Below are 23,544 nucleotides of genomic sequence, written 5' to 3'. Positions count from 1 at the left end.
GATTTAAAGCGTTTCTTATAACAGTTTGACCAGTTCCTTTTCTTTAGAACAACCTCAAACCTTCTACACATTCCTTTACATACATTCTGTAACTTTCATTCATTTAAAAATCAACCTCACTTTAACAGAATTCCTTTCCTTTTTTTTCCCTCTGATATTTCCATCCATTATCTTTCTGACTTATGACATACATCCATATTAGTGCAACATGATCTCCCAAGTTTAGACACAGCTTCCAATAATCCACTTAACATGACAAAACTGTACTCTGCAGTACCATTCCAAAAGCATCAGTTCTATACTTAAAAGGCTTTAGAGATGCTCACAACTAAAGTTCTTACAACATATATTTAATGGGCAAAAGTTTACTTTACATTAGAAATTAACCAAGAGACATCTTAGAATTCTGATTTCTAGGAAAACACAGATATAAAGATTAAAACACTCATAGACTACCATGAAACAAAGGATTTCACACTTGAGGACAAAGCTCTCTGAAGGTCAGGACTAGGTTGATACCTGGAGACAAAGCTTGGCATAAAATAAAATTATCAAAATAATAGCATGTACTTTCAAGCACTAGACAAGCAATGCTATGGCTTCTAATTGTCAGGCTGACATCTGAGACTAATTCAATACAACTTATTGCTTAGTAGCCCTAGAAATTTTAGTTACCAAGAGTCTCAGAGATCAAATAAAACCACTGGTAGGATAAGTTTTGCAACCAACTTTATAACTCTAGAAACTCATATTTTAAAATAAACATGAACCTGTTTTTATGTACCACATTATTTCAACTCACAAGATATTCTAGGTCAAATATTCTAATCCAATGCAGATACAAATATGTACATTAACATAACAGCATAAGACCTATAAACAATCAATTTTTATAAAACATGATAAAACCTTCTTTGGCTTAATTTCAATAGTTCTTGTACCTTAATTATTTAAAATCATGAGCTTTCTACACCAGATACTTTTTAACAATTCCACAAAAATACAAACATGCTTTCAGACACAGAAAAAGCCCTTTGGATTTTTTTTTTTAACCAAACTTTGATATCAGCATAAGAAAATATTTGAATTGTTGTGTGAGCACAAAAAGGATGGCAACAATCTATCTTTCCCACCGCCAGCGTTCTGTAGTTTCCCCCACTCCAGGGAGGTAGATGGAGATGGGCAGGAAAAGGAAGGAAACCTTATGGCCAGGCTGCTTGATCTTAGTTGCAGTTTATTCCAATCCTCTCTCCACTCTCGTACCAAAGACTAGCCTGCCTAGAGCTGGGAATCTGCAACCCAAAGATCAGGCCTGGCTAGCACCTGAGATCTCCGTATCTAAGACCTGCTAGGTTCTGTGAGAAAAGGGAAACTGCCTCTTACAAATTTTTCATAAAAGTTAGCTGAGGCTTGTAAGACAAGTTCTTGCTTTCTCTGAACTCTTATTTCACTTTAGTTTCAGGCTCTAGTTCCATAGCTCTTCTAGACAGTACAAGATTCTTAAGTTCAAAAAGGATTTCAACTGTTAATAATATAATCATCAATGTTCTTCTAACAAGAAATTTAGATTGAGAATTCTGCTTTCTCTGTAGGCTCAACCTTCTGATAAGGATTAACCCTTGTCTAACAGGTTCCTAAAACAACTGCATTTCTTAAATCACTGGGTTGCATGTCACTAACTTCTCTAAAATTTCTACTTCTGATTTCAGCCTGGTTCCAACACTCACGTGTTCCACACAGACACACAGATGGATAGACAGTCAGACACAGACAGACGGACACAGACAGACAGACAGTGAACTGACGAAAACACCACACGTACATGTGCACATATCTGTAGTTGATCGACCAATCTGACCCTTCAAAAAAATGGCAGGGAGAAACTGATGGACTGAGAAAGGAAGGGACAGTTCCCAGGGCGGCTGATTGGGAACTCTGCTCCTCATTTCCCAGCCTAACTAGTCAGTCTCCCACTTGTTAAAAATGGGTCAAGAAAGCGCTTTTGTTGATATAAGCCGGCAAAATAAACTATGACAAAGATGTTACCATATTTTCGCCAAGGCTAATTCTGAGGCAGGGAACTAGTACCTTCCTATCAGACATGGGGATAGGCTTCTTTGTTTCTGATGTCAAACAGTTTATCATAAGATCTCGCATTTTCCTGCCTCCTCTGCTTTGATACTCTCCTATTTCTTTTGTTACCTGCAAAGATCTGACTGCAAAATGATCTGGTAATGCAAACTGCCATTCACTGGCTATCTTTCCCCAATATACTCAGGCCACATGGTGTTACAGAGGTCAATAAGATCTCCTTATCTAAAACTACCTAGTTGGAAGCTCCTCAGATGATTTCCTAATTGCAAGCAATAATCTATGAAAAGGGATGGTTCCTTGGCAAAACTTTTCTCCAGGTCTATCACTTTTGCCTCTCCTAAGGGGACCGGAAGAGCTTCCAAGTAGATGGTTTAGATAAGGAGTATCTTGTTGACCTCTGTAACACCACGTGGCCTGAGTATAAGTTAGAATATTGGGAAGAATATACAGTGAATGGCAGTTTGCGTTACCAGATCATTCTGCAGTCAGATCTTTGCAGGTAACAAAAGAAATAGGATTATCAAAGCAAAAGAGGCAGGAAAATGCAAGAACATGATACTAGCTCCCTGCCTCAGAACTAGCCTTGGCCAATATATGGTAACATCTTTGTCATAGTTTATTTTGCCGGCTTATATCAACAAAAGTGCTTTCTTGACCCATTTTTAACAAGCGGGAGACTGGCTGGTCAGGCTGGGAAATGGGGAGCAGAGTTCCCAATCAGCAATAAGGTTTCTTCGCCCTGGGGACAGTCCCTTCCTTTCTCAGTCCATCAGTTTCTCCCTGCCATTTTTTTGAAGGGTCAGATTGATCGATCAACTACAGATGTGTGCACATGTATGTGTGGTGTTTAAGTCAGTTCATTGTCTTGTTTGTCTGTCTGTCTGTGTCTGTCTATCTGTCTCTCTATGTGGAACACTAGAGTGTTGGGACCAGGCTGAAATCAGAAGTAGAAATTCTAGAGATGTCAGTGATATGCAACTCAGTGATTTAAGGAATGCAGTTGTTTTTGGAACTTGCTTGACAAGGTTTAAATGAAGATTTCTTATCAGAAGGTTGAGCCTACAGAGAAAGCAGAATTCTCAATCTAAATTTCCTATTAGAAGAACATTAATGGTTAACAGTTGTAATTCTTTTAAGAATCTGTACTATCTAGAAGAGCTGTGGAACTAGAACCTGAAACCAAAGTGAAATAGAGTCCAGAGAATGCAAGGCTTTATCTTACAAGCCTCAGCCAATTGTAATGAGGAATTTAGCTGTTTTACAAACAACAGAGGTACATAAGCCACTAAAATAAAGTTTCCTCATATTCATAAATAGTTTTCTTATGTTTCCATAAACATTGACAGTCCAAGTGCTTTTTCTTATGCTAATATCAAAGTTTGGAAAAAACTAAAGGGCTTTTTCTGTGTCTGAGAACATGTTTGTATTCTTGTGGAATTGGTAAAAGTAACTGGTGTAGAAAGCTTATGATTTAAATAACTAAGGGACAAGAACTATTGAAATTAAGTCAAAGAGGGTTTTATCATGTTTTATATTAATTGGTGGTTCAAAGGTTTTATGCTGTTATATCAATGTACATATTTGTATCTGCATTGGATTAGAATATTTGACCTAGAAAATCTTGTGAGTTGAAATAATGTGGTACATAAAAACAGATTCATGTTTATTTTAAAACATGAGTTTCTAGAGTTATAAAGTTAGCTGCAAAACCTGTCCTACCAGTGTTTTTATTTGATCTCTGAGACTTTTGGTAACTAAAATTTCCAGAGGTACTTAGCAAAGAATTATAAGTGATCTCAGATGTCATCTTGATAGAGTTAAGCCATAGCATTGTGCCTTGGTATAGAGTTTGAGATAAAACTGGAGAATCTCATGGAAATGTGGGAACTTTTACTGACTATTAATCAGCCTGTCCTGTATGTGAAAATGCATGCTATTATTATGATAACTTTATTTCATGCCAAGTTTTGTCTCCAGGTATCAACCTAGTCCTGACCTTCAGAGAACTTTGTACACAAGTGTGAAATGCTTTCTGTTCTATGGTAATCTGAGTGTTTAATCTTTTTGTTTTTGTATTTTCCTAGAAATCAGAATTCTAAGATGTCTCTTGGTTAATTTCTAATGTAAAGTGAACTTTTGCCCAGTGAATATATGTTGTAAGAACTTTAGTTGTGAGCATCTCTAAAGCCTTTTAAAATATCTATGGAACTGATGTAATGCTTTTGAAATGGTACTTCAGAGTATTTTTGTCAATGTTAAATGAGATGATTGGAAACTAGTGTCTAAACTTGGGAGATCATGTTGTACTAAGTTCAGTAAAATAAGAGGTTAAACTTGTGGGATGACTATTAGGAATATAGATGTGTGTCTTAAGTCAGAAAGATAATTGATGGAGATGTCAGTGGGAAAAAGGAAAGGAATCCAGTTACAGAATGTATGTAAAAGGAATGTGTATATGAGGTTTGAGGTTGGTTTAAGAAAAGGAACTGATCAAATTGTTTTGTTATAAGAAACTCTTTAAATCACATGCAGAATTGTTCTAGTACCTTTTCAGTAAGATCTATGGAAAAGACGATAGGTGGATCATCCGGACTCCTGTTACAGTGCTCTTAGATAATTGAATTTTTCAAAAGTTGCAGGGAATCAAGGGTTTTGACATGGGATTGAAAACATGTTAAACGGTATGCTTTATCTCTACAGATTTTAGCTTCTTTTGACTAGGACTCACAGCAAACAGGTGTATTACATCTCTGTGAGTAAAGTGAAATGCTTGCTTTTCTCTTCTTTTGCACCTTCAGTATGTTTTTGATGTTTCATGGCTCTATGTTGGTTTGCATAAATCCAGATAAGTCTTTCCTCTCTGTAGTAGGGTCTACCCCTCACGCAGACAGGAAAAAAAACAACTGTGGGACCCCAAAGCCCTCTTCCAGGGAAACAGTCAGGGGATCTGTCTAAATGACAGGAGTAGGGACTTAACTGGTACTGTTTCAAGTACCCTACAAATCTCAGGGCGACCCTAGAGGCAGGCCGGCTCAAGAAAAGACTGGAAATTATCACTGCTATAGAGAATGAGGAATCTAGGACTCTGCAATGACTAACTCAGTCTGGGCCTACTCTCAGTGTCAAGGAAAAACCTGGAAACCTGGATTTCTCCCACCCCTGAAGAAGGGATGGGATGGACTCCTTTCTGCCGGGGCATCTCTGTGGAAAATGAGGCCCAAAGCCATATCCAGCTCAACCTGAAGGCTCAAGGACATCCATCCAGTTCATCACGGGACATCTTCTGGCCAGGCCTGGGTAGCTCTGATGTGCCAGATAAGATTAATGTCACTTTTGGTGTGTCTCCTGTCTTTAGCCGATCCCCAGGACTTCTCAGTAAATAATGGGGTATCCCAAATGGAGAGTTCTCTAATCTTACTGTGTTTATGCAAAAGAACAAGCCAGGTTTGTAAAACTATCTTGCAAAGTTTTAAAATGAAGGTGAAGAGAAAACCATGTTTCTGCAACTCGTTTTTTTGTAAGAACCAGCTTCTAATTCTACATAGGTGATTGAGTAAATTTATCCTAATCTTGATCTGAAAGATACCCCCTCTTTTGGGAAATTTAGATAAAACTTGGTTTACTGACTGTAGGAAAACAGACTAATCTATAAAGGAATTCAATGTTATACATGCTGTCACTTGTCTGATCAGAGCATTGGAAGCCAGAGTCTTACTAGGGTGAAGCTCATCTCAAAGTGCAGAATTGCTTCCCCCCAGTTTGTGAATTGGCCAAAGTGTCAAGAAAGGGCATCTAAACTGGTTAAATTAGATTGTATTAATATCTAGTTCTAAAATACTGTGAATTTTCTTTCTATACTTTCTGTATTGCATCTCATTTTCTGTGAACAGTCATTTGAAGAGAACAAGGATGTTAACAGCTCTTAATTTTGGTTGCATCATGGGATTAACACCAGAGAATATTTCCTCTAAGCCAGAATGCTCTGCAGAAGAGGAACGATGGACATTGGAGGTTTCCAAAGGAAGATGATGGATGATTTACCAACAAGGAAAGTTGCTAACTCCTGGACCAATGCAGTGGAATATTATTAAAGGGACTCAGTAGCAAGTAAGGTAGAAGTAACTCAGAACTGTGCTTTCTGTGCCATTAATGAACCTAGTGGAAATCTTGATCCTCCTCTCCTAACACCTGTTCAGCATCAAGGAACTTAGAGGAGGATCGCAGCTTGGCTTTATGCAAATGATCAAATGCTCATATGTCCAAGGTATAAATATCTGTTGGTTCTTATTGATAGCTTCAGTGTATGGGCAGAAGCTTTTCCAATCTGCACTGAGAAAGCCAGAGAATTGCTTGGTGTTTCTGTGTCCAGTAGAAAAATCTGGTCACAGGAAGTCATTTTTCTATCAGCGAAACCTGTGGGTAGAGAACTCTGTCCTTACTGGGTCAGAAAGGAACTTCTACTCCTCCAGGGTCTAACCATTTCAAAGTGATATCCCTCAGTCTAATCGAACTGATCTTTTCTTTCAGATAACTTCAGGAACCCAACCAATTCGTTGCTGAGGGCCACTAAAAAGCTGAGGTAGCATGAGATTTCACCCCTTGTGTAGGCAGGGCCAGCGCCCCATTGTCAGCATGAAGCAGCTCCAGAAGACGGACCTTCTGCCATTTTCCCTTAAAGATTCAAGGTGGTGGAATCTCTGGGGGAGAGGGGCAATAGGATGTAGGCAGGTAGACAGGAAAGGCCCCCTCCCAAGGCAATGAAGAATGGGGATTTATGTGTGGTGTTGGGAGAAAAATGCTGCTTCTCTATACTGACCACACAGGGATGGTCTGAGACTCCACGGCCAAGCTCGGGGAGGGCCTTGAGCAGCGCTGAAGAGAAAGGGAGGCCCAGGAAAGCTGGCACAAGTCCTGGTTTAACCAGTCTCCTTGGCTAGCTACCCTCCTGTCAGTGTCAGCTTCCACCTTGGAGAAGATGACCATCAGCTCCCGCTGCTCCAGCACGGCTCGGTGTCCTCCTCAAATTCGTCCGTGTCCATCCCCAGGAACACCTCCTGATGGAAGTCCTGGTTGAGGTGCCCGTCCAGCTCGAGCTTCACCCCGGACAGGTGGTTGGGGGGCAGGGTCTCATGCTCATCTCTGGTCGCTCGGTCCTGAGCAGAAGAGTGGTTGGCAGGCTGTGCAAAGGTGCACATCAACAGCCCGAGCTCCAGGAGGCAGAGGCAGCAAGCAAGCGGGCTGCTGAGTGGGGCCAGTCTGCAGGCCATGGTCGGCTGGGCCTGGCAGGAGCTGTGCACCCGCAGTCCCCCAGCAGAGTGGCCCAAAGCTGCTGTCCGACAACGCCGCCAACACTTCCGAACAAATGGCTTTGCGGTGACCCAGACGTCCAGCCGGCCCACTCAGGCCGCCGCCATCCTGCTTCCAGGCAGACTGGTTGTCATCCCCTTGCTCGTGGTGACTGTTGGTCCCTGGGTCCTCAACCGCTTTGTGAACTTTGTTAGGCACCAAAATAACACTGTCCAGCTACTGGTACTAAAACAACCGTATCAGATTTTACAGCCTGCTGAGGAAGATTCCTCAGTATGAAGTGGAGAAAGGGAGGAATGTAAGGGACAGGCCCAAAAATGGACTACCACCAGAATTAATTTAGCTTAGCTTAATAGGAACCTGCATTGCAAAATAACTTGTTTTTCAAGGAACAGGTCTAGATAACCTTTTTCAGATCCGCTTTATAGGAGCCTGCACTGCAAAATAACTGGTTTTTCTGCCCCTGAGCAAGGAATTCAGATACAGGTACAGGTAAAGGGTGGGGGTCAGACCAGATAACCGGATGTCTCTCACAAGACCCATGTTGCAAGACCCAGGACTGCCTTAAAAACCTGTCAGTTCCTAAGCACCGACGCAAAATGCTGATCTTTAAACTATAGGCTAGGAAGTGATGTACCCTTAATTGGATTGGTTAAGAAAGCATATGTTGTTACAAATCTATTGGCTATGAAATGCGCGGGCTTTGCTATAACGGCCTGTGGAGGCCTATATAAGATCCCCTTTGAAGAAGTTCGGGGTCTTGTCTCACCTAACTGACCTGTGTGTCTGTGTAGGCGGCTTGACCCTGGCTAGCCAGTCTTACAATAAACCTTGCTTGCTGTTTGCAGTCTCTGGACTCTCTTTGTCGTTAAAGGGAGATCACGATCCGCGCCTTAACAGGTGAGGTGCTGGTGTCCGTGAACCCCTATGAGGAGCTGCCCCTGTACGGAGCCGAGGCCATCGCCCAGTACCAGGGCCGCGAGCTGTACGAGCGGCCGCCCCACCTCTACATGGTGGCCAACGCTGCTTACCACGCCATGAAGCAGTGGGCCAGGGACACCTACATCGTCATCTCAGGTGCGCACAGCCGCCTCACCTGGTGCCAGGGAGGGGACCGAGCCGGTGTGGGCTAGGCGGGGGCACTGATCTCACCCTTCCTCCCCAGGGGAGAGCGGGGCAGGGAAGACGGAGGCCAGCAAGCACATCATGCAGTACATCGCCGCAGTCACCAACCCCAGCCAGAGGGACGAGGTGGAGAGGTGAGGCTCAGGGCGTCAAAGGGACGAGGTGGAGAGGTGAGGCTCAGGGCACCGGCTGCCCACAGGCTCCAGGACGCGCCACATGCTCGGAACAGGCAGCTCGGCCAGCCGGGGACAGCGTCCGGCAGACCAGCGCCTACGTGCCACGGCATGTGACCCCACACGACACGGTCCCCTGGTCACTGCCTTGAGCTCCGAGCCCAGAGCACCCCTGAGGACCCTGCAAACCTCCCTGCCAAGGTGCCGCGCTGCAGCAGTCCCTCCCAAGGGTCCCAACAGAAGGGGTATTGGCCAGTGGTTACAAAGTCCCCGGACAGTAGGCGGGAGGTTTGGGTAGAGAGTATGAATCTGGAAATCAGAGTCCTTCTGTCCTACACATGGGGACTCGTGGGGACATAGTGCTTCCTGTGGAGATGGGATGAGATGGGGCTCGGGGGAGAAGGAATGCAAGTTGTGGCAGTCTCCTTCAGGAAAGAACGAGAGCGCCGAGGTACTGGGAAGCAGAGGCTTTCCTGGGGTCGGCACCTCCCACCAGCTCACACCATCTCAACCTCCTACCAGCTCACACCAGCTCACACCCACCAGCCTCACACCTCCCACCAGCTCACACCTCTTACCAGCTCACAACTCTCACCAACTCACACCAGCTCATACCTCCTACCAGCTCACAGCAGCTCATACCTCACACCAGCACACACCTCACACCAGCTTACACCATCTCAACTTCCTACCAGTTCACACCTGCTCACGCCTCACACCAGCTCACACCTCACCAGCTCACACCTCACACCAGCTCACACCTCACCAGCTCACACCTCACACCAGCTCACACCTCACCAGCTCACACCTCCCACCAACTCACACCTCCCACCAACTCACACCTCCCACCAGTTCACACCAGCCCACACCTCACACCTCACACTATCTCGCACCACCTCACACCAGCTCATGCCTCACAGCTGTGTGGCAGCAACATTTCCAAGCATCTGTGAGGAAGGCTCCCTGTCCCTGGAGTGCGCGGGGCAGCCGAGTGAAGGCCACCGCAGACTGCAGGTCCTCACACGGAGAGGGCTGGAGTGGGCTGCATCCCCACAGCAAGGGGCCTGCCTCATGACAGTCCCCCGCCCCCACCGTCCAGGGTCAAGGAGGTGCTGCTCAAGTCTACCTGCGTGCTGGAGGCCTTCGGCAATGCACGCACCAACCGCAACCACAACTCCAGCCGCTTCGGCAAGTACATGGACATCAACTTCGACTTCAAAGGGGACCCCATCGGCGGGCACATCCACAGCTACCTGCTGGAGAAGGTGGGCATGACGCACAGCCCCTGCCATGCCCAGGTCCCTGGCAAGTGTCCTGGCCGGGCACCCGCACTTAGTTCCTCCTCAGGGCCCCAGGACTCCCCAGCAAGCCCCCGCCTCCTGCTGTGCTTGGGGCAGTGGAAGCCTCACTCAGTCACCCCCTCTCCTTACAGTCCCGGGTCCTCAAGCAGCACGTGGGGGAGAGGAACTTCCACTCCTTCTACCAGGTAGGCTACATGGGGGGCAGGGCCACCCCACCACCCTCCCTACCCAGCTTCACTGAGGCTGTGTCTACGCCATGACTGACCTGCGTCTAAATCAGGTCTGGCTCACTTAGTGGGTGCTCTGAGGATGCTGGAAGTCTACACTGGCAGATCCACTGAGTGAGACCGATCCCCTGTTTGAAGCTGTGTCAGTCGCTAAAGTTGCTTCTACCTGGTCTTGGACAGTGTCTACACTGCATGACCCCTGATGTGGGTTCTTATAGACTGGGTTCAGTACCAGTGTTCCCCAGTGTGGGCACCCCCACTCCCTTGGGGGTGCTAAGACCATGTGGGGGGAGGGGGAGGATGGTAGCTCTGGGTACAACTGGGGGCTCTTTCTGCTTGTTCCAGAGGGGCATTTAGCCTGTTTCTCCTGGAGAGGGATCAGAACCAGCCAAATATGGGTCGGAACCACTGGGTGCTGTGTCAGACAGCTTTTCACTCTAGTGGACTCTGATCTCCAAAGTGAGAGCTACCAGCTCGTTGGCAATGTCCACACCATCTCTGGATGCCCGGGAGGGGCGAGTTGTGGAGGTAGAGGAACAGCCGGCACTCAGGGACCCTAACTGAGGGTGCCATGGTCCCACAGATGCTGAGAGGGTGTGAGGACGAGGAGCTGCGAGCGCTGCACCTGCAGAGAAGTCCTGCGCTGTACAACTTCACCCGCCAGGGAGCGGGGCTCAGTGTGAGCGGGGCTCAGCGTGAGGGGGACAGGGCTCGGTGTAGGTGGGCAGGGCCGAGAGTGAGCAGGGCTGGGCTCGGTGTGAGTGGGGCGAGGCTCAGTGTAGGTGGGGGCGGGGCTCAGTGTGGGCGGGACAGGGCTCAGTGTAGGGGGGCAGGGCTCAGTGTGAGTGGGGCGGGGCTCAGTGAGTGGGGCGGGGCTCAGTGTAGGTGGGGGCGGGGCTCAGTGTGAGCGGGACGGGGCTCAGTGTGAGTGGGGCGGGGCTCAGTGTGAGTGGGGCGGGGCTCAGTGTAGGTGGGGGCGGGGCTCAGTGTGAGCGGGGCAGGGCTCAGTGTGAGCGGGGCGGGGCTCAATGTGAGTGGGCGGGGCTCAGTGAGTGGGGCGGGGCTCAGTGTAGGTGGGGGCGGGGCTCAGTGTGGGCGGGACGGGGCTCAGTGTGAGTGGGGCGGGGCTCAGTGTGAGTGGGGCGGGGCTCAGTGTAGGTGGGGGCGGGGCTCAGTGTGAGTGGGGCGGGGCTCAGTGTAGGTGGGGGCGTGGTTCAGTGTGAGCGGGGCGGGGCTCAGTGTAGGTGGGGGCGGGGCTCAGTGTGGGCGGGATGGGGCTCAGTGTGAGTGGGGCGGGGCTCAGTGTGAGTGAGGCAGGGCTCAGTGTAGGTGGGAGCGGGTCTCAGAGTGAATGGGGCGGGGCTCAGTGTGAGCGGGCGGGGCTCAGTGTAGGTGGGGGCGTGGCTCAGTGTGAGTGGGGCGGGGCTCAGTGTAGGTAGGGGCGGGGCTCAGTGTGAATGGGGCGGGGCTCAGTGTAGGTGGGGGCGGGGCTCAGTGAGTGGGGCGGGGCTCAGTGTAGGTGGGGGCGTGGCTCAGTGTGAATGGGGCGGGGCTCAGTGTGAATGGGGCGGGGCTCAGTGTGAGCGGGGCGGGGCTCAGTGTAGGTGGGGCGGGGCTGAGCTCTTTGTGAGCCTGGCTGATCCATCCCTGTCCCGCAGTCTTGGTGCAGGCACGAGGCAGCTGTTCACTGGGGCGTCGTCTGGGGCCCTGACTGATGGTCTTGGGGGGAGGTCAGTGCGGGGACAGAGGGATTGGGGTCCAGTCTGGCCCTGGTGTGCTGAGTCCCTTCGCCCCCAGGCCTTGGACACGGATGAGAGGAGCCACCACCAGGCGGTGGAAGAGGCCATGCGGGTGATTGGGTTCAGTGCAGAGGAGGTGTGCTCCGTGCGCCGGGTCCTGGCTGCCATACTGCACCTGGTGAGCCACCAAGGGGGCTGGGGCGTTCCCACTGCACAGACAGCGGCCTGGGAGGCCTCTGGTCAGCTCCCCTCTGCTGAAAATGCAATGGCTTTGGCTGAGGCTCCGGCCTGAGCTTCGTTCCTGCTCAGAACGAGGCATGTCGGGCCCAGCGATGAGGCTGTGCTTGGTGTGCCAGCGTCTTCTGTCATTCCGGAGCTGGGTGGCTTTGGCGGGTCACTCGCTGCCTCTGAGCCTCTGGTCCGCGGGATCTGGAGGAGCAGGAGGGGCAGAACGCGGCTGCAGTCATGCAGTGGGATCCGTCAGGAGTCCGGGGGTCTTGGGGAAGGCGCGGGCCCGTCTCGGCTGTCTAAGGCAGCTCTGCCCGCCTGCACTGGCCTCCCTTCCTCCACCCCTCCAGCAGGGAGCAGGGAGCCCAGGCCCCTCACGCTTCCCTTCACCAGGGAAACATCGAGTTTGTGGAGACGGCAGAGGACGGGCCAGAGCAAGGACATGTGGCAGTGGCGGCAGAGGAGCTGGTGGACCATGTGGCTGAGCTGACCGCCACGCCCCGGGACATGCTGTTGCGCTGTCTGCTGTCCCGCACCGTGGCCTCGGGAGGCCGGGAGCTCATTGAGAAGGGCCACACGTCGGCGGAGGCCAGCTATGCCCGCGATGCCTGTGCTAAGGTTTTCCGGGAGAAGGAGGCAGGGTTGGTGGGACCCAAGCAGCCTTCCCGAAGGGGTCAGGGCCAGATGCAGCCCTGGTAACAGGCTCCTGGCGTCCTCGCAGGCTATCTACCAGCGACTCTTCGAGTGGGTCGTGGCTCGCATCAACGGTGTCATGGAGCCTCGGGACCGGGACCCCAGGCGCCACGGGAAGGACACGGTGATCGGTGTGCTGGACATTTACGGCTTCGAGGTGCTCCCAGTCAACAGGTGGGTGACCAAGGACACCCCCACTCGCTCCCCACTAGGGCCCCCTTCTTCTCAGGAGTGCCCCTGGGAAGGGAACAGGCTCCCTGGGGACTGCCCCCACTGCTCCCTGCCTCATGCCTCATGCTGTGCTGTCCACCTGGCGGTGACCAGGAAGACAAAATCTTGGGCTCACTTCCCTTTAAGTGAGGGATGCCTGACATTTTCCAGGGTTCCCCGAGCCCCACCAGGCGTGATCCCTGAGTGCAGAGGCAGGAGTAAGCCCTGAGCACGGTCGGTGTGACCCCAACACCTGATCCAAACCAAAAACTGCTTCGGGGAGAGAAAGAGAGCCTTTCCTTTTATTTATTTTCTTCTCTTTGGGTCACACCCAGCGATGCTCAGGGCTCTGCACTCCGGAATCACTCCTGGCGGTGCTCTGGGGACCCTATGGGATGCTGGGAACTGAACCCGGGTTGGCAGCGTGCACGGCAAACGCCCTCCCCACTGTGCTATCGCTCCAGCCCCCCAAAACTGCTTTGAAGGGTGTGAGCAGAGGCGGGGGCAGAGGGAGGTGGTGGGGGGGGGGGAATCCCCAGAGCCAGAGCCAGTGCAGTGAAGCACGTTGCTGGGCGCGGCCCGCCGACAGCTTTGAGCAGCTCTGCATCAACTACTGCAACGAGAAGCTGCAGCAGCTCTTCATCCAGCTCATCCTGAAGCAGGAGCAGGAGGAGTACGAGCGGGAGGGCATCGCCTGGCAGGCGGTGAGTGCGGCGGGGGCGGCCGCGGGCGGGGCGTCGGTGGGACGGGGCGCACGGGGCGCGCGAGGAGGTGCTGGCGGCTCGGTTCACTGTGTGCAGGTGGAGTACTTCAACAACGCGGCCATCGTGGAGCTGGTGGAGCGGCCGCACCGCGGCATCCTGGCCGTGCTGGAGGAGGCCTGCTGCACGGCGGGCACCGTCACCGACCGCCTCTTCCTGCAGACGCTGGACACGCACCACCGCCACCACCCGCACTACTGCAGCCGCCAGGTGCGCCCGCGCCGCGCGCCCTCGGTGCGGGCGGGGCCCGGGCCGCGCCCACCCTGCTCACCTGTGCTGCCCCACAGCTGTGCCCCACCGACAAGACCATGGAGTTCGGCCGGGACTTCCGCATCAAGCACTACGCGGGGGACGTCACGTAAGGCGGGTGCGGGCAGGGGGTGGAAGAGGGGTAGCACCCCTGCGCCCCCCTCCCACGCTCTCCTGAGGGGGCCACACCCGGCTGTGCTCAGCGCTTGCTTCTGCCCTGGCTCTGTCTACCCCAGGAATTTTTACGCCCGGCTGCTCCATCTGGGGGTCCGGGCTCCGACCCCAGTCGGCCTCGAGCAAGGCAAGAGCCCTCCCTGCCCACTCGGTCCGCAGCCGCCCCCACCCCCTTCCGAAAACACAGAAATCAAACCCCTCACCGGACTCGCAAGGGAAAAATCAGGGAGTGACCCTTGAAACAGTAGTTTCAAGTACAGGTGTATCTTTGGGGGAACTTGACGCAACACCTGTCCAGGTCATAGAGATAACGGAGTGGGTGCTGTTTGGATGCAGCCAACCCCGGTTTCATCCCTGGCACCACATGTAGTCATGAACATTCCCAGCAGTGATTCCTCATCACAGAGGTAGGAGGAACCCCTGAGCCCTGCTGGGCATGACCCCAAAATAAAAGATAGATTAATAAAAGTGTTCCCCTGGAAAACAGAGTGCTAGTGCAGATAAGGTGTGTGTAACCTTGCCGCCGGCCTGCGTTGATCCCCGGGCAGCTTTAGAAATGGTCAAAAAATAATAGATCAGGGGGCTGGAGAGATAGCACAGTGGGTAGGGCGTTTGCCTTGCACGCGGCCACCCGGGTTTGACTCCCAGCATCCCATAGGGTCCCCTGAGCACTGCCAGGAGTAACTTCTGAGTACAGAGCCAGGAGTAACCCCTGTGCATCGCCAGGTGTGACCCAAAACGCAAAAAAAATAATCGATCATAGTAAACAAATAAAGATCTTTATCTGGGCTAGAGAGCTAGTATGTGGATAAGATGTTTGCCTTGCACGCGGTCAACCCGCTTCAATTCCTGGCACTGCATATGGTTCCACAAATATTGCCAGTAGTGTTCCTTGAGCACAGAGCCAGGAGTGAGCTCTAAGCACAGAGCCTGAGCATAGAGGCCCGAGCACCACCAGGTGTGGTCCAGTAACAGAACAAAGGAACAGAAGAATAGGATGGGATGAACGGAACACAGGATGTCGGTCAGATCTGCTGACCAGACCCACATGCAAGCCCTGAAGTTAGTCGCCTGCTGCTGTCCTGGTGGCCAGTGGCACTGCTCACCCCTGGATGTCTGTGTGTGCGCTTTCGAGCTGTGGTGCTCCCGTGCTTCAGGGATCACGGTGCTCTCACTGCAGTGCTCTTGCAGGCTCATGTCACATTCCCATTGTGGTCGTGCTCAGACGCTTGCTCACCAGTCCATAGTCTGAGCACCCTCCCACGCAGAAGTCACTGGATGCACTGGGGCCCAAGATCGTATGGGGTGGAGGTGGGAGCTCCGTGGAGCCAGGTCCGGGCAGCTGCCTGAGCCCGCCAGAAGTAGAACCTAGACTGTGGCACTGAGCTTTCTAGCGAGGAACAAGGCAGTGGAGTCTGAGTCCTCAGTGCTCATGAGGTGCGGCTGGTGGCCGTCACCGAGACTCATGGAAACTGTGCTGAGCCTGGTCTGGCACAGCAAGCACAGAGAGCTCGAGTAACTCGTCGTGAGTGCGCCTTTGGAAGAAGTGTTCTCCCTGGGAGCGCGGGTGACTCAGGGGAGCATGGGAGAGAGAGCCGGGCAGGTGGGGCAAGGGGCTCGCAGACACCCTCACAGGCCTGTGCCCGCAGGTACTCGGTGGAGGGCTTCATCGACAAGAACAGAGATTCCCTCTTTCAGGACTTCAAGCGGCTCCTGTACAACAGGTAACGGGGCACCCGCTGCATTCAACAGGGGTGGCTGCAGGCCAGAGGCTCAGGCCGCTCAGTTCTGAGCCCACCCCCCAGCCCCGCCCAAAGGCCATGGGGCTTCAAGGGCTGAGGCAGGGCAGCTGGGCATTCAGCCTGTGTCCACAGCAAGGACCCCATCGTGCGGGCCATGTGGCCGGACGGGCAGCAGGACATCACTGAGGTGACCAGGAGGCCCCTGACAGCAGGCACGCTCTTCAAGAACTCCATGGTGGCCCTGGTGGAGAACTTGGCCTCCAAGGTATGGCCTCCCAGAGCCACTGTCTCTGCCTGACCCGCAACCGTGTGTCCTGGGGGAGGTTGTGGCCACCCAGTGTGTTGCACTTATACCTCTCACGGTGGGAACAGCAGAATCTGATTGTGGGATTTCTGGTGAGGTCTAGGGATTCCTGCTCTGAGTTTGAGGGTCATGGCCCTGGGGTCACAGGGACTACAGGGGAAGCCATAAGCTGGTTCAGTGGTATAGGAGCATGTGGACAGGAACACTGGGCAGGAGCACTGAGCAAGGAGCCCTGGGTGGGAGCACCGGATAGGAGCACTGTCTTAGGAAGCTAAGAGGCAGGTGCCACAGTGGGCCAGGGTGACTGGACAATACCCAGGACAGCCTGAGAGCCTATGAAGTGAGAGATGGGATGGGTGGGCACAGCTTCCCAGATCGACTGGTCTCGGGGGCCTGTTCTGTGCTACCCAGCCTCAGGCCCTGCTCCACCACCACCCTGAGCTCCCCTCCTCCCCACTGCGCACAGCTCTCCTGTCCCAGTGCTCCAGGCCTGCGGCAGTGGCCAGCCCACACTGTCCTGTCCCTGGCAGGAGCCCTTCTATGTTCGCTGTATCAAGCCCAACGAGGACAAGGTGGCCAGGAGGCTGGATGAGAGTCACTGCTGCCACCAGGTCACGTACCTGGGGCTGCTGGAGAATGTGAGGGTCCGCAGGGCCGGCTTTGCCTCCCGCCAGCCCTACTCCCGCTTTCTGCTCAGGTACAGACCCCCTCTCCTGTCCCTGCGTGCGGCAGAGGCCAGTGAGCCAAGGGCGTGGAGGCGGAGCACAGCAGCAGGGCTGGGCCAGGTGGGGCGGCAGGGGCCGGTAGGGCAGGTGCGGCCGGGGATGGGCCGGAGGGTGCGCCAAGGGGGGGCTCACCCCGGGGGGCTCACATCCTCTGCGGGTCCTGCGGTGACAGGTACAAGATGACTTGTGAGTACACGTGGCCCAACCACCTGCTGGGTTCCGACCGGGCAGCCGTGGCCGCCCTCCTGGAGCAGCACGGGCTACAGGACGACGTGGCCTTCGGCCACAGCAAGCTGTTCATCCGCTCGCCCCGAACTCTGGTCACGCTGGAGCAGAGCAGAGCCCGCCTCATCCCCATCATCGTGCTGCTGCTGCAGAAGGTGAGGGGGGGTCGGGGCGGGGCCGGGGCCGGGGCGGAGCAAGCCGTGGGCGAGACTCGTATGGGCGTGGCATAGGGGGCGGGGCAAGCACCGGCGTGTGGGCGTGGCGCAAGGGGCGTGGCGTGTGGGCGGGGCCCAGAGGGATCAAGCAAAGGTACGTGACCTTGTGGGCGGGGCTTTATGGGCGGGCCCAGAGGCTCAAGCATTGGTATGTGGTCTTGTGGGCGGGGCCAGAAGGGGCGTGGCGTGTGGGCGGGGCCCAGAGGGCTCAAGCAAAGGTAGGAGACCTTGTGGGCGGGGCTTTATGGGCGGGCCCAGAGGCTCAAGCGTTGGTATGCGGTCTTGTGGGCGGGGCCAGGAGGGGCGTGGCCTGTGGGCGGGGCCCATAGGGATCAAGCAATGGTACACGATCTTGTGAGCTGACCCAGAGGCGCAAGCGCTGGTATGCTATCTTGTGGGCGGGGCCAGAAGGGGCGTGGCGTGTGGGCGGGGCCCAGAGGGATCAAGCAAAAGTACACAACCTTGTGGGCGGGGCTTTATGGGCGGGCCCAGAGGCTCAAGCGTTGATATGCGGTATTGTGGGCGGGGCCAGAAGGGGCGTGGCGTGTGGGCGGGGCCCAGAGGGATCAAGCAAATGTACGCGACCTTGTGGGCGGGGCTTTGTGGGCGGGCCCGGAGGCTCAAGCATTTGTATGCGGTCTTGTGGGCGGGGCCAGGAGGGGCGTGGCGTGTGGGCGGGGCCCAGAGGGATCAAGCAAAGGTTCGCGACCTTGTGGGCGGGGCTTTATGGGCGGGCCAAGAGGCTCAAGCATTGGTATGCGGTCTTGTGGGCGGGGCCAGAAGGGGCGTGGCGTGCGGGGTGGTTCGGGGCGGGGCGCGGCGGGGCGGGGCGGCTCCGCTAACGGGTGGGAGGGGTGTGAGCTCTGCGCACCGAGCGTCCAGGGTGGACAGGAACCCTGGGGACAGTAGGGGCCGCCCCAGCGCTACTCAGGCAACAAGTGTGGGTGCCTCCCAGGTCACCTTGGTTCCGTGGTCCCCAGCTTCAGGCTGCGGCCAATCGAGGGGCTCCAAACAAGATCTGGAGGCGTGAGAATTTGGGAGCCTCTGGCTTCCTTCCTTTGTCCTCCACTGGGCAGGTAGCAGGGCTAGTGGAGAACCCGCCGCTGCCCGCGCCCACAGCGCCGCCTGGTGCCTGGAATACAAACGCTTGGTATGATTTGGTTTGGGGGTCACACCGGGCGGTGCTCAGAGACTCGGAGCTTAGTAGCAGGGAAGCACGTGGGCTGCCGAGGATGGAACCCGGGCCGGCCGCTGTACCATCGCTCCAGCCTGGGAACCGGTTATTTAGGAGCTGAAATCCCTTAACGTCTGCTCAAAAATCATCTTGTTGTTATCCACCTCTCCCCATAACTTTTTATCGCTTTAGCAGCAACGCTGAAAGATTTAAATGGTGACGATTGTGTACTCACTTTTTCTCCACATTCACATAAAGGAGTGTGTGTGTGTGTGTGTGTGTGTGTGTGTGTGTGTGTGTGTGTGGAATCACATCATAGGACCCTATTTCAGGAAGCATATTCTAAGAACTAGTATTTTAATTTTTAGATCCAAATTCACATCAGCAGTTTGAGAACTCTAACACTGACAAAATAAAAAATACATCTCAGTATCTAATATGTAGGTCAGTGCCCTATTGTTACCATGGCATCTTTTTTACTTTATTATTTTTTGTTTCGTTTTTGCTCACAACCAGCAGTGCTTGGGGGATATTCCTAGTTCAGTGCTCAGGGCTCACTCCTGACAGTGCTTGGGGACCCAGGCCTCCTGCTTTGCACAAAGCATATGCCCAGTCCTTTAAACGCTCTCCAGCCCCAAATATGACATCTTCTTACCATTTTTCTTTTTTTTTCAGGACCGGGAATTAGATCGGGTCTCCTGAGCGCTATCACTAAGCTCGCCCCATGCCCCTCCCTCTCCAGATACAGTGCAGGGCTTAAGGCATTTGCCTTGCATGTGTCCTACCACCACCACAGCAAGAGGTCCCCTGGACCCTCGGGAGTGATGTCTGAGCACAGAGCCAGGAGTAAGCCCTGAGCACTGCCAGGGTATCCCAAAAACAGCAATTAAAAAAACCTGGAACCCAGAGGGCTGGAGTGAGGCTCTTGGCTTGACCCTGGTTCCATCTTGAGTTGTGACAGGTTCTCCCAGAACTGAAAGGAATATCCCAAACACCCCTCAAAGTACCGAACCCATCAGTGACAATACGTTTCATTTATCTCCCTTAACATATGGGGTGACTTGGGTGCAGCAGAGATGTTCCAAGGGCTGTAGCATGGGGATGCCTGGGTTTTATCCCTGGCACCATATGGTCCCCAAGCACTGCAGGGAGCACTCCCAACCTCCAAGCCAGGAGTGGCCCCTGAACACCAGTGGGTATGGCCCCCAAACCAAACCAACAGCCAGATACCCATTTTGGTATTTTTTTTCTTGAGTCACACCCAGCTTTGCACAGGGGTTACTCCTGGCTCATGCACTCAGGAATGACTCCTGGCGGTGCTGGGGGGACCATATGGGATGCTGGGGATCGAACCTGGGTCAGCCGCGTGCAAGGCAAATGCCCTACCCGCTGTGCTATCGCTCCAACCCCCCATTTTGAGTAAAGTAAAGTAAAGGCCCTCCCGTTGATCATCGATTTGCTCGAGCGGGCCCAGTAACGTCTCCATTGGAGACTTTGTTGTTACTGTGTCTGGCATATCGAATACTCTCGGTAGCTTGCCGGGCTCTCCGAGAGGGGTGGAGGAATCGAACTCGGGTCGGCCATGTTGGCTGCGTGCAAGGCAGACGCCCTACCTGCTGTGCTATCGCTCCAGCCCCCCATTTTGAATCTGTCACAATATCATGATCTCAAGCACAGGGTTTCTCGAAAGTTTGTGCTTCATTGCTGGGCCATCCGGCAGTGTCCACGCCCTGTCAACTTCCAGTCGAGGCTGCTGTCCCTGGGAGGGGCTTATTTCTGGGTCGCCCTGGGGTAGCCTTCTGTCTCACTTTTCCTATAAGCCCAAAGTCAGCCGAAAGCAGGTCAGATGCATTTGTAGGAGAGAGCGTGCCCCCAACCTCACAGAGGACGTGGGGGTGCCCAGCTGTAGGAATCACAGCTTCTTCTTTTGGGGGCTACACCCGGCAGTGCTCAGGGCTCACTCCTGGCTCTGGATTCAGGGAGGGCTCAGAAGATGGTATGGGGTGCTGGGGATTGAACCCAGGCCGGTCCTGTGCAAGGCAAAGGCCATCCACACTGCACTCTCTCCAGCCCTGGAATGGCAACTTCAGGGCAGTGGCGAGAACCGCTCTTTCTAGGACCTGCTCCTGGCAGAGCCCCAGACGTAGCCAGAGTCTCAGGCTGGGGTGAGGGAGAGCTTCAGAGAGAAGCAGTGCTTGTAGGGGAAGGGGCGTCGTGGGGCCCAGCGAGGCCTGACCCAGGGCTCCCTCCGTCCTCTCCCCAGGCGTGGCGGGGCACCCTGGCCCGGTGGCGCTGCCGGCGGCTCCGGGCCGTCTACACCATCATGCGCTGCTTCCGGAGACACAAGGTGCGCGCCCACCTGGCCAGGCTGCAGCAGCAGTTCCAGGCCGAGCGGCAGCCCCCGCTGTATGGGCGGGACATGGTCTGGCCCCCGCCCCCCGCCGTGCTGCAGCCTTTCCAGGACACCTGCCAGGTGCTCTTCCTCAGGTAACCACTCAGACCGCCAGCGTCTGCTGGGTGAAGGGGAGCAGGATCGGAGCCCCTCGGGGACACAGGGACCCTCGTGGGAGAAGCCGCTGTGCCTGCCCCGAGCTGCCTGGAGCCCGTGATACCCCTGCTGTGCCAGGGGGTGGGGGGGGGGGTCAGGCCCGGGCTTCGGGAATGGGGACACTGCCTCTGAGCGGGCCTGGGGGGCTGGGCGGGAGTTCTCTGGCAGAGGCCCTGAGACCTCCTGCAGGGGGCAGCAGGCCCCAGAGAGGCAAAGCCTGCATGGGATGCATGGGACCTGGACAGGAATGCACGACGCCCTCTGACCCCTGCAGGTGGCGGGCGTGGCAGCTGATAAAGAACATCCCCCCTTCAGATGTGGCCCAGATCAAAGCCAAGGTTGCGGCCATGGGTGCCCTGCAGGGGCTGCGGCCGGACTGGGGCTGCCAGCGGGCCTGGAGCCAGGACTACTTGTCTTCGGTGAGTGTTGGCAGCTGCAGAGAGCCGGGGGAGCCGCGGCCCTGCCCAGCCCAGCTGCGTTCTCCCTCCTGTCTGTCTGTCTGTTTGTCTGTCTGTCCATGGGTCCTGCCCTTCTCTGCTCTTTGCAGTCGCAGGGTCTCTTCACTCAGCCTTGCAGTGCTCACAGCTGCCCTCCAGATGTTCCCCCTGCTAGCCTGCACCCTGCTCTCAGCGCAGCCCCCGCTCCCAGCACGCCCCCCGGTTCCCAGGCAGAGCCCGTGGTGGCGGGAGTGAGTCCCAGGCCCTGCGTGGAAACGTGTCTGACCCTGCTGGGCCTGGGCCTCCCAGCAGCAAAGACCCCCCCGGAGACCCAGGGGTTGAGAGGGGGATGGGCATGCATCTGAGGCCTGGGGAGCAGCCGGCTGGCCGGGGTCAGCCCTAGGGGAAGGGCGATAGCTTGTCCACAAGGGGTACTGAGGACCCTGTGCCAGCTGGTCCCTCTGTCCGCAGGCCACAGACAACCCTGCAGCCTCAGATCTGTTTGCTCAGCAGCTGAGGAGCTTGAGGGAGAAGGACGGCTTCAGCACGGTTCTCTTCTCCTGCCACGTCCGGAAGGTAAGGAGGGCTCCCCAGGGTGGGGGGGCACGGCCAGGGTGGGGTGCAAGGGACAAGCAGTACCAAGGAGGCAAGGGCCAGGGGACAGTGGGCAGGACCAGGCGGGGGGCAACAGGGCAGCCCCAGCTCAGGGCTGTCCACTGCTCCTAAAACTCCTGCCATCAGAGGTAAGGAAGGGAGCAGCCGGCCACCCCCACAGAGTGCCCCAAGTGTGGACAAGTGACCCCCATGGCCACCCTGCAGGTGAACCGCTTCAGCAAGCGCCGGGACCGGGCGCTCCTACTCACTGACCGGCACCTGTACAAGCTGGAGCCCGGCCGGCGGTACCGCGTGATGCGGGCACTGCCCATCCATGAGGTGAGCGTCCCCCCCACCTCCTGCGCACCCCTACCCTCTGCTCCCTCTGCAGATCCCCCACGCAGGGTGGGGCAAGAGTGTGTCCTGGGGGCTCGGAAGGAAGAAGAACGTCCGTCCTGGCTGTGTACGCGGGGTGGTGCGTACCCTGACCCTTCCCTCACTCAGGTGACCGGACTGAGCGTGACCAGTGGGCGGGACCAGCTGGTGGTGCTGCACGCACAGGGCCACGACGATCTGGTGGTGTGTCTGCACTGTGCGCAGCCCCCACAGGACAACCGTGTGGGAGAGCTGGTGGGCGTGCTGGCCGCACATTGCCAGGGGTGAGCTGTCCTGCCTGCCCTCCCCGCGCCCCCCGCGTCCCCAGGGGAGAGCTGTCCCGGCCCCCAACCCCGTGTCCCCAAGGGCGAGCTGCCTTGGCCCCCGTGTCCCCAGGGGCGAGTTATCCTGGCCCCCGCGTCCCCAGGAGCGAGCTCCCTGCAGCCCCGTGCCCCCAGGGGTGAGCTGTCCCACCCCCGTGTCCCCAGGGGCGAGCTGCCCCCGGCCCACTAGGCGCCCTGACCCGCCGCCCTGTCCCCAGGCAGGGCCGCCCGCTGGCCGTGCGCGTGTCCGACTGCATCCCCCTGAGCCAGCGCGGGACGAGGCGCCTGGTATCGGTGGAGCGTGGCCCGGAGCAGGCCCAGCCCGACTTCCGCTGCGCCCGCGGGGCCTTCACCCTGCTCTGGCCGGGCCCCTGAGTGGCCCCAGCTCAATAAAGAACGTTGGTTTTCTGCCCGGCTGGGTGTGTGCCCCCTGCGGCCCTGCGCCCCAGAGTCCCCCAGCACGCCTGCCGCAGGAGTCGGTGGGCCTGCAGGGGCCGGGCCGGCCTCCCTGGGGCCTGCACGTCCTCACAGCCTGTGGCCGGTCCCGCCCCAGCTGCACAGCGCCCCTCACTTGGTCCCATCCTGGCAGAGGCCCATGGAG

General features: G+C 55.1%; 1 protein-coding gene across 1 annotated transcript; it reads left to right on the top strand.

Moving 5' to 3' along the window:
- Window positions 1-8,396: 8,396 nt before the first annotated feature.
- Window positions 8,397-23,318, top strand: LOC130044691 (unconventional myosin-Ig-like). Its single transcript, XM_056137322.1, has 21 exons — window positions 8,397-8,478; window positions 8,567-8,660; window positions 9,799-9,964; window positions 10,132-10,185; window positions 10,811-10,906; window positions 12,025-12,144; window positions 12,588-12,812; window positions 12,916-13,061; window positions 13,687-13,801; window positions 13,898-14,068; window positions 14,146-14,216; window positions 15,931-16,005; window positions 16,156-16,288; window positions 16,858-17,024; window positions 17,225-17,432; window positions 20,930-21,153; window positions 21,489-21,633; window positions 22,123-22,227; window positions 22,471-22,584; window positions 22,750-22,904; window positions 23,162-23,318. The coding sequence occupies exons 1-21, from the start codon at window positions 8,412-8,414 to the stop codon at window positions 23,316-23,318; spliced, it is 2,808 nt and encodes a 935-aa protein (XP_055993297.1). The 5' UTR covers window positions 8,397-8,411.
- The last annotated feature ends 226 nt before the right edge of the window (window positions 23,319-23,544 follow it).

The sequence above is a fragment of the Sorex fumeus genome, unplaced genomic scaffold (assembly GCF_029834395.1).
Source record: "Sorex fumeus unplaced genomic scaffold, SorFum_2.1 ptg000123l, whole genome shotgun sequence".
Classification (NCBI taxonomy): domain Eukaryota; kingdom Metazoa; phylum Chordata; class Mammalia; order Eulipotyphla; family Soricidae; genus Sorex; species Sorex fumeus.
The sequence above is the reverse complement of the archived record's forward strand: the minus strand, read 5'-3'. Positions and strand labels throughout refer to the sequence as shown.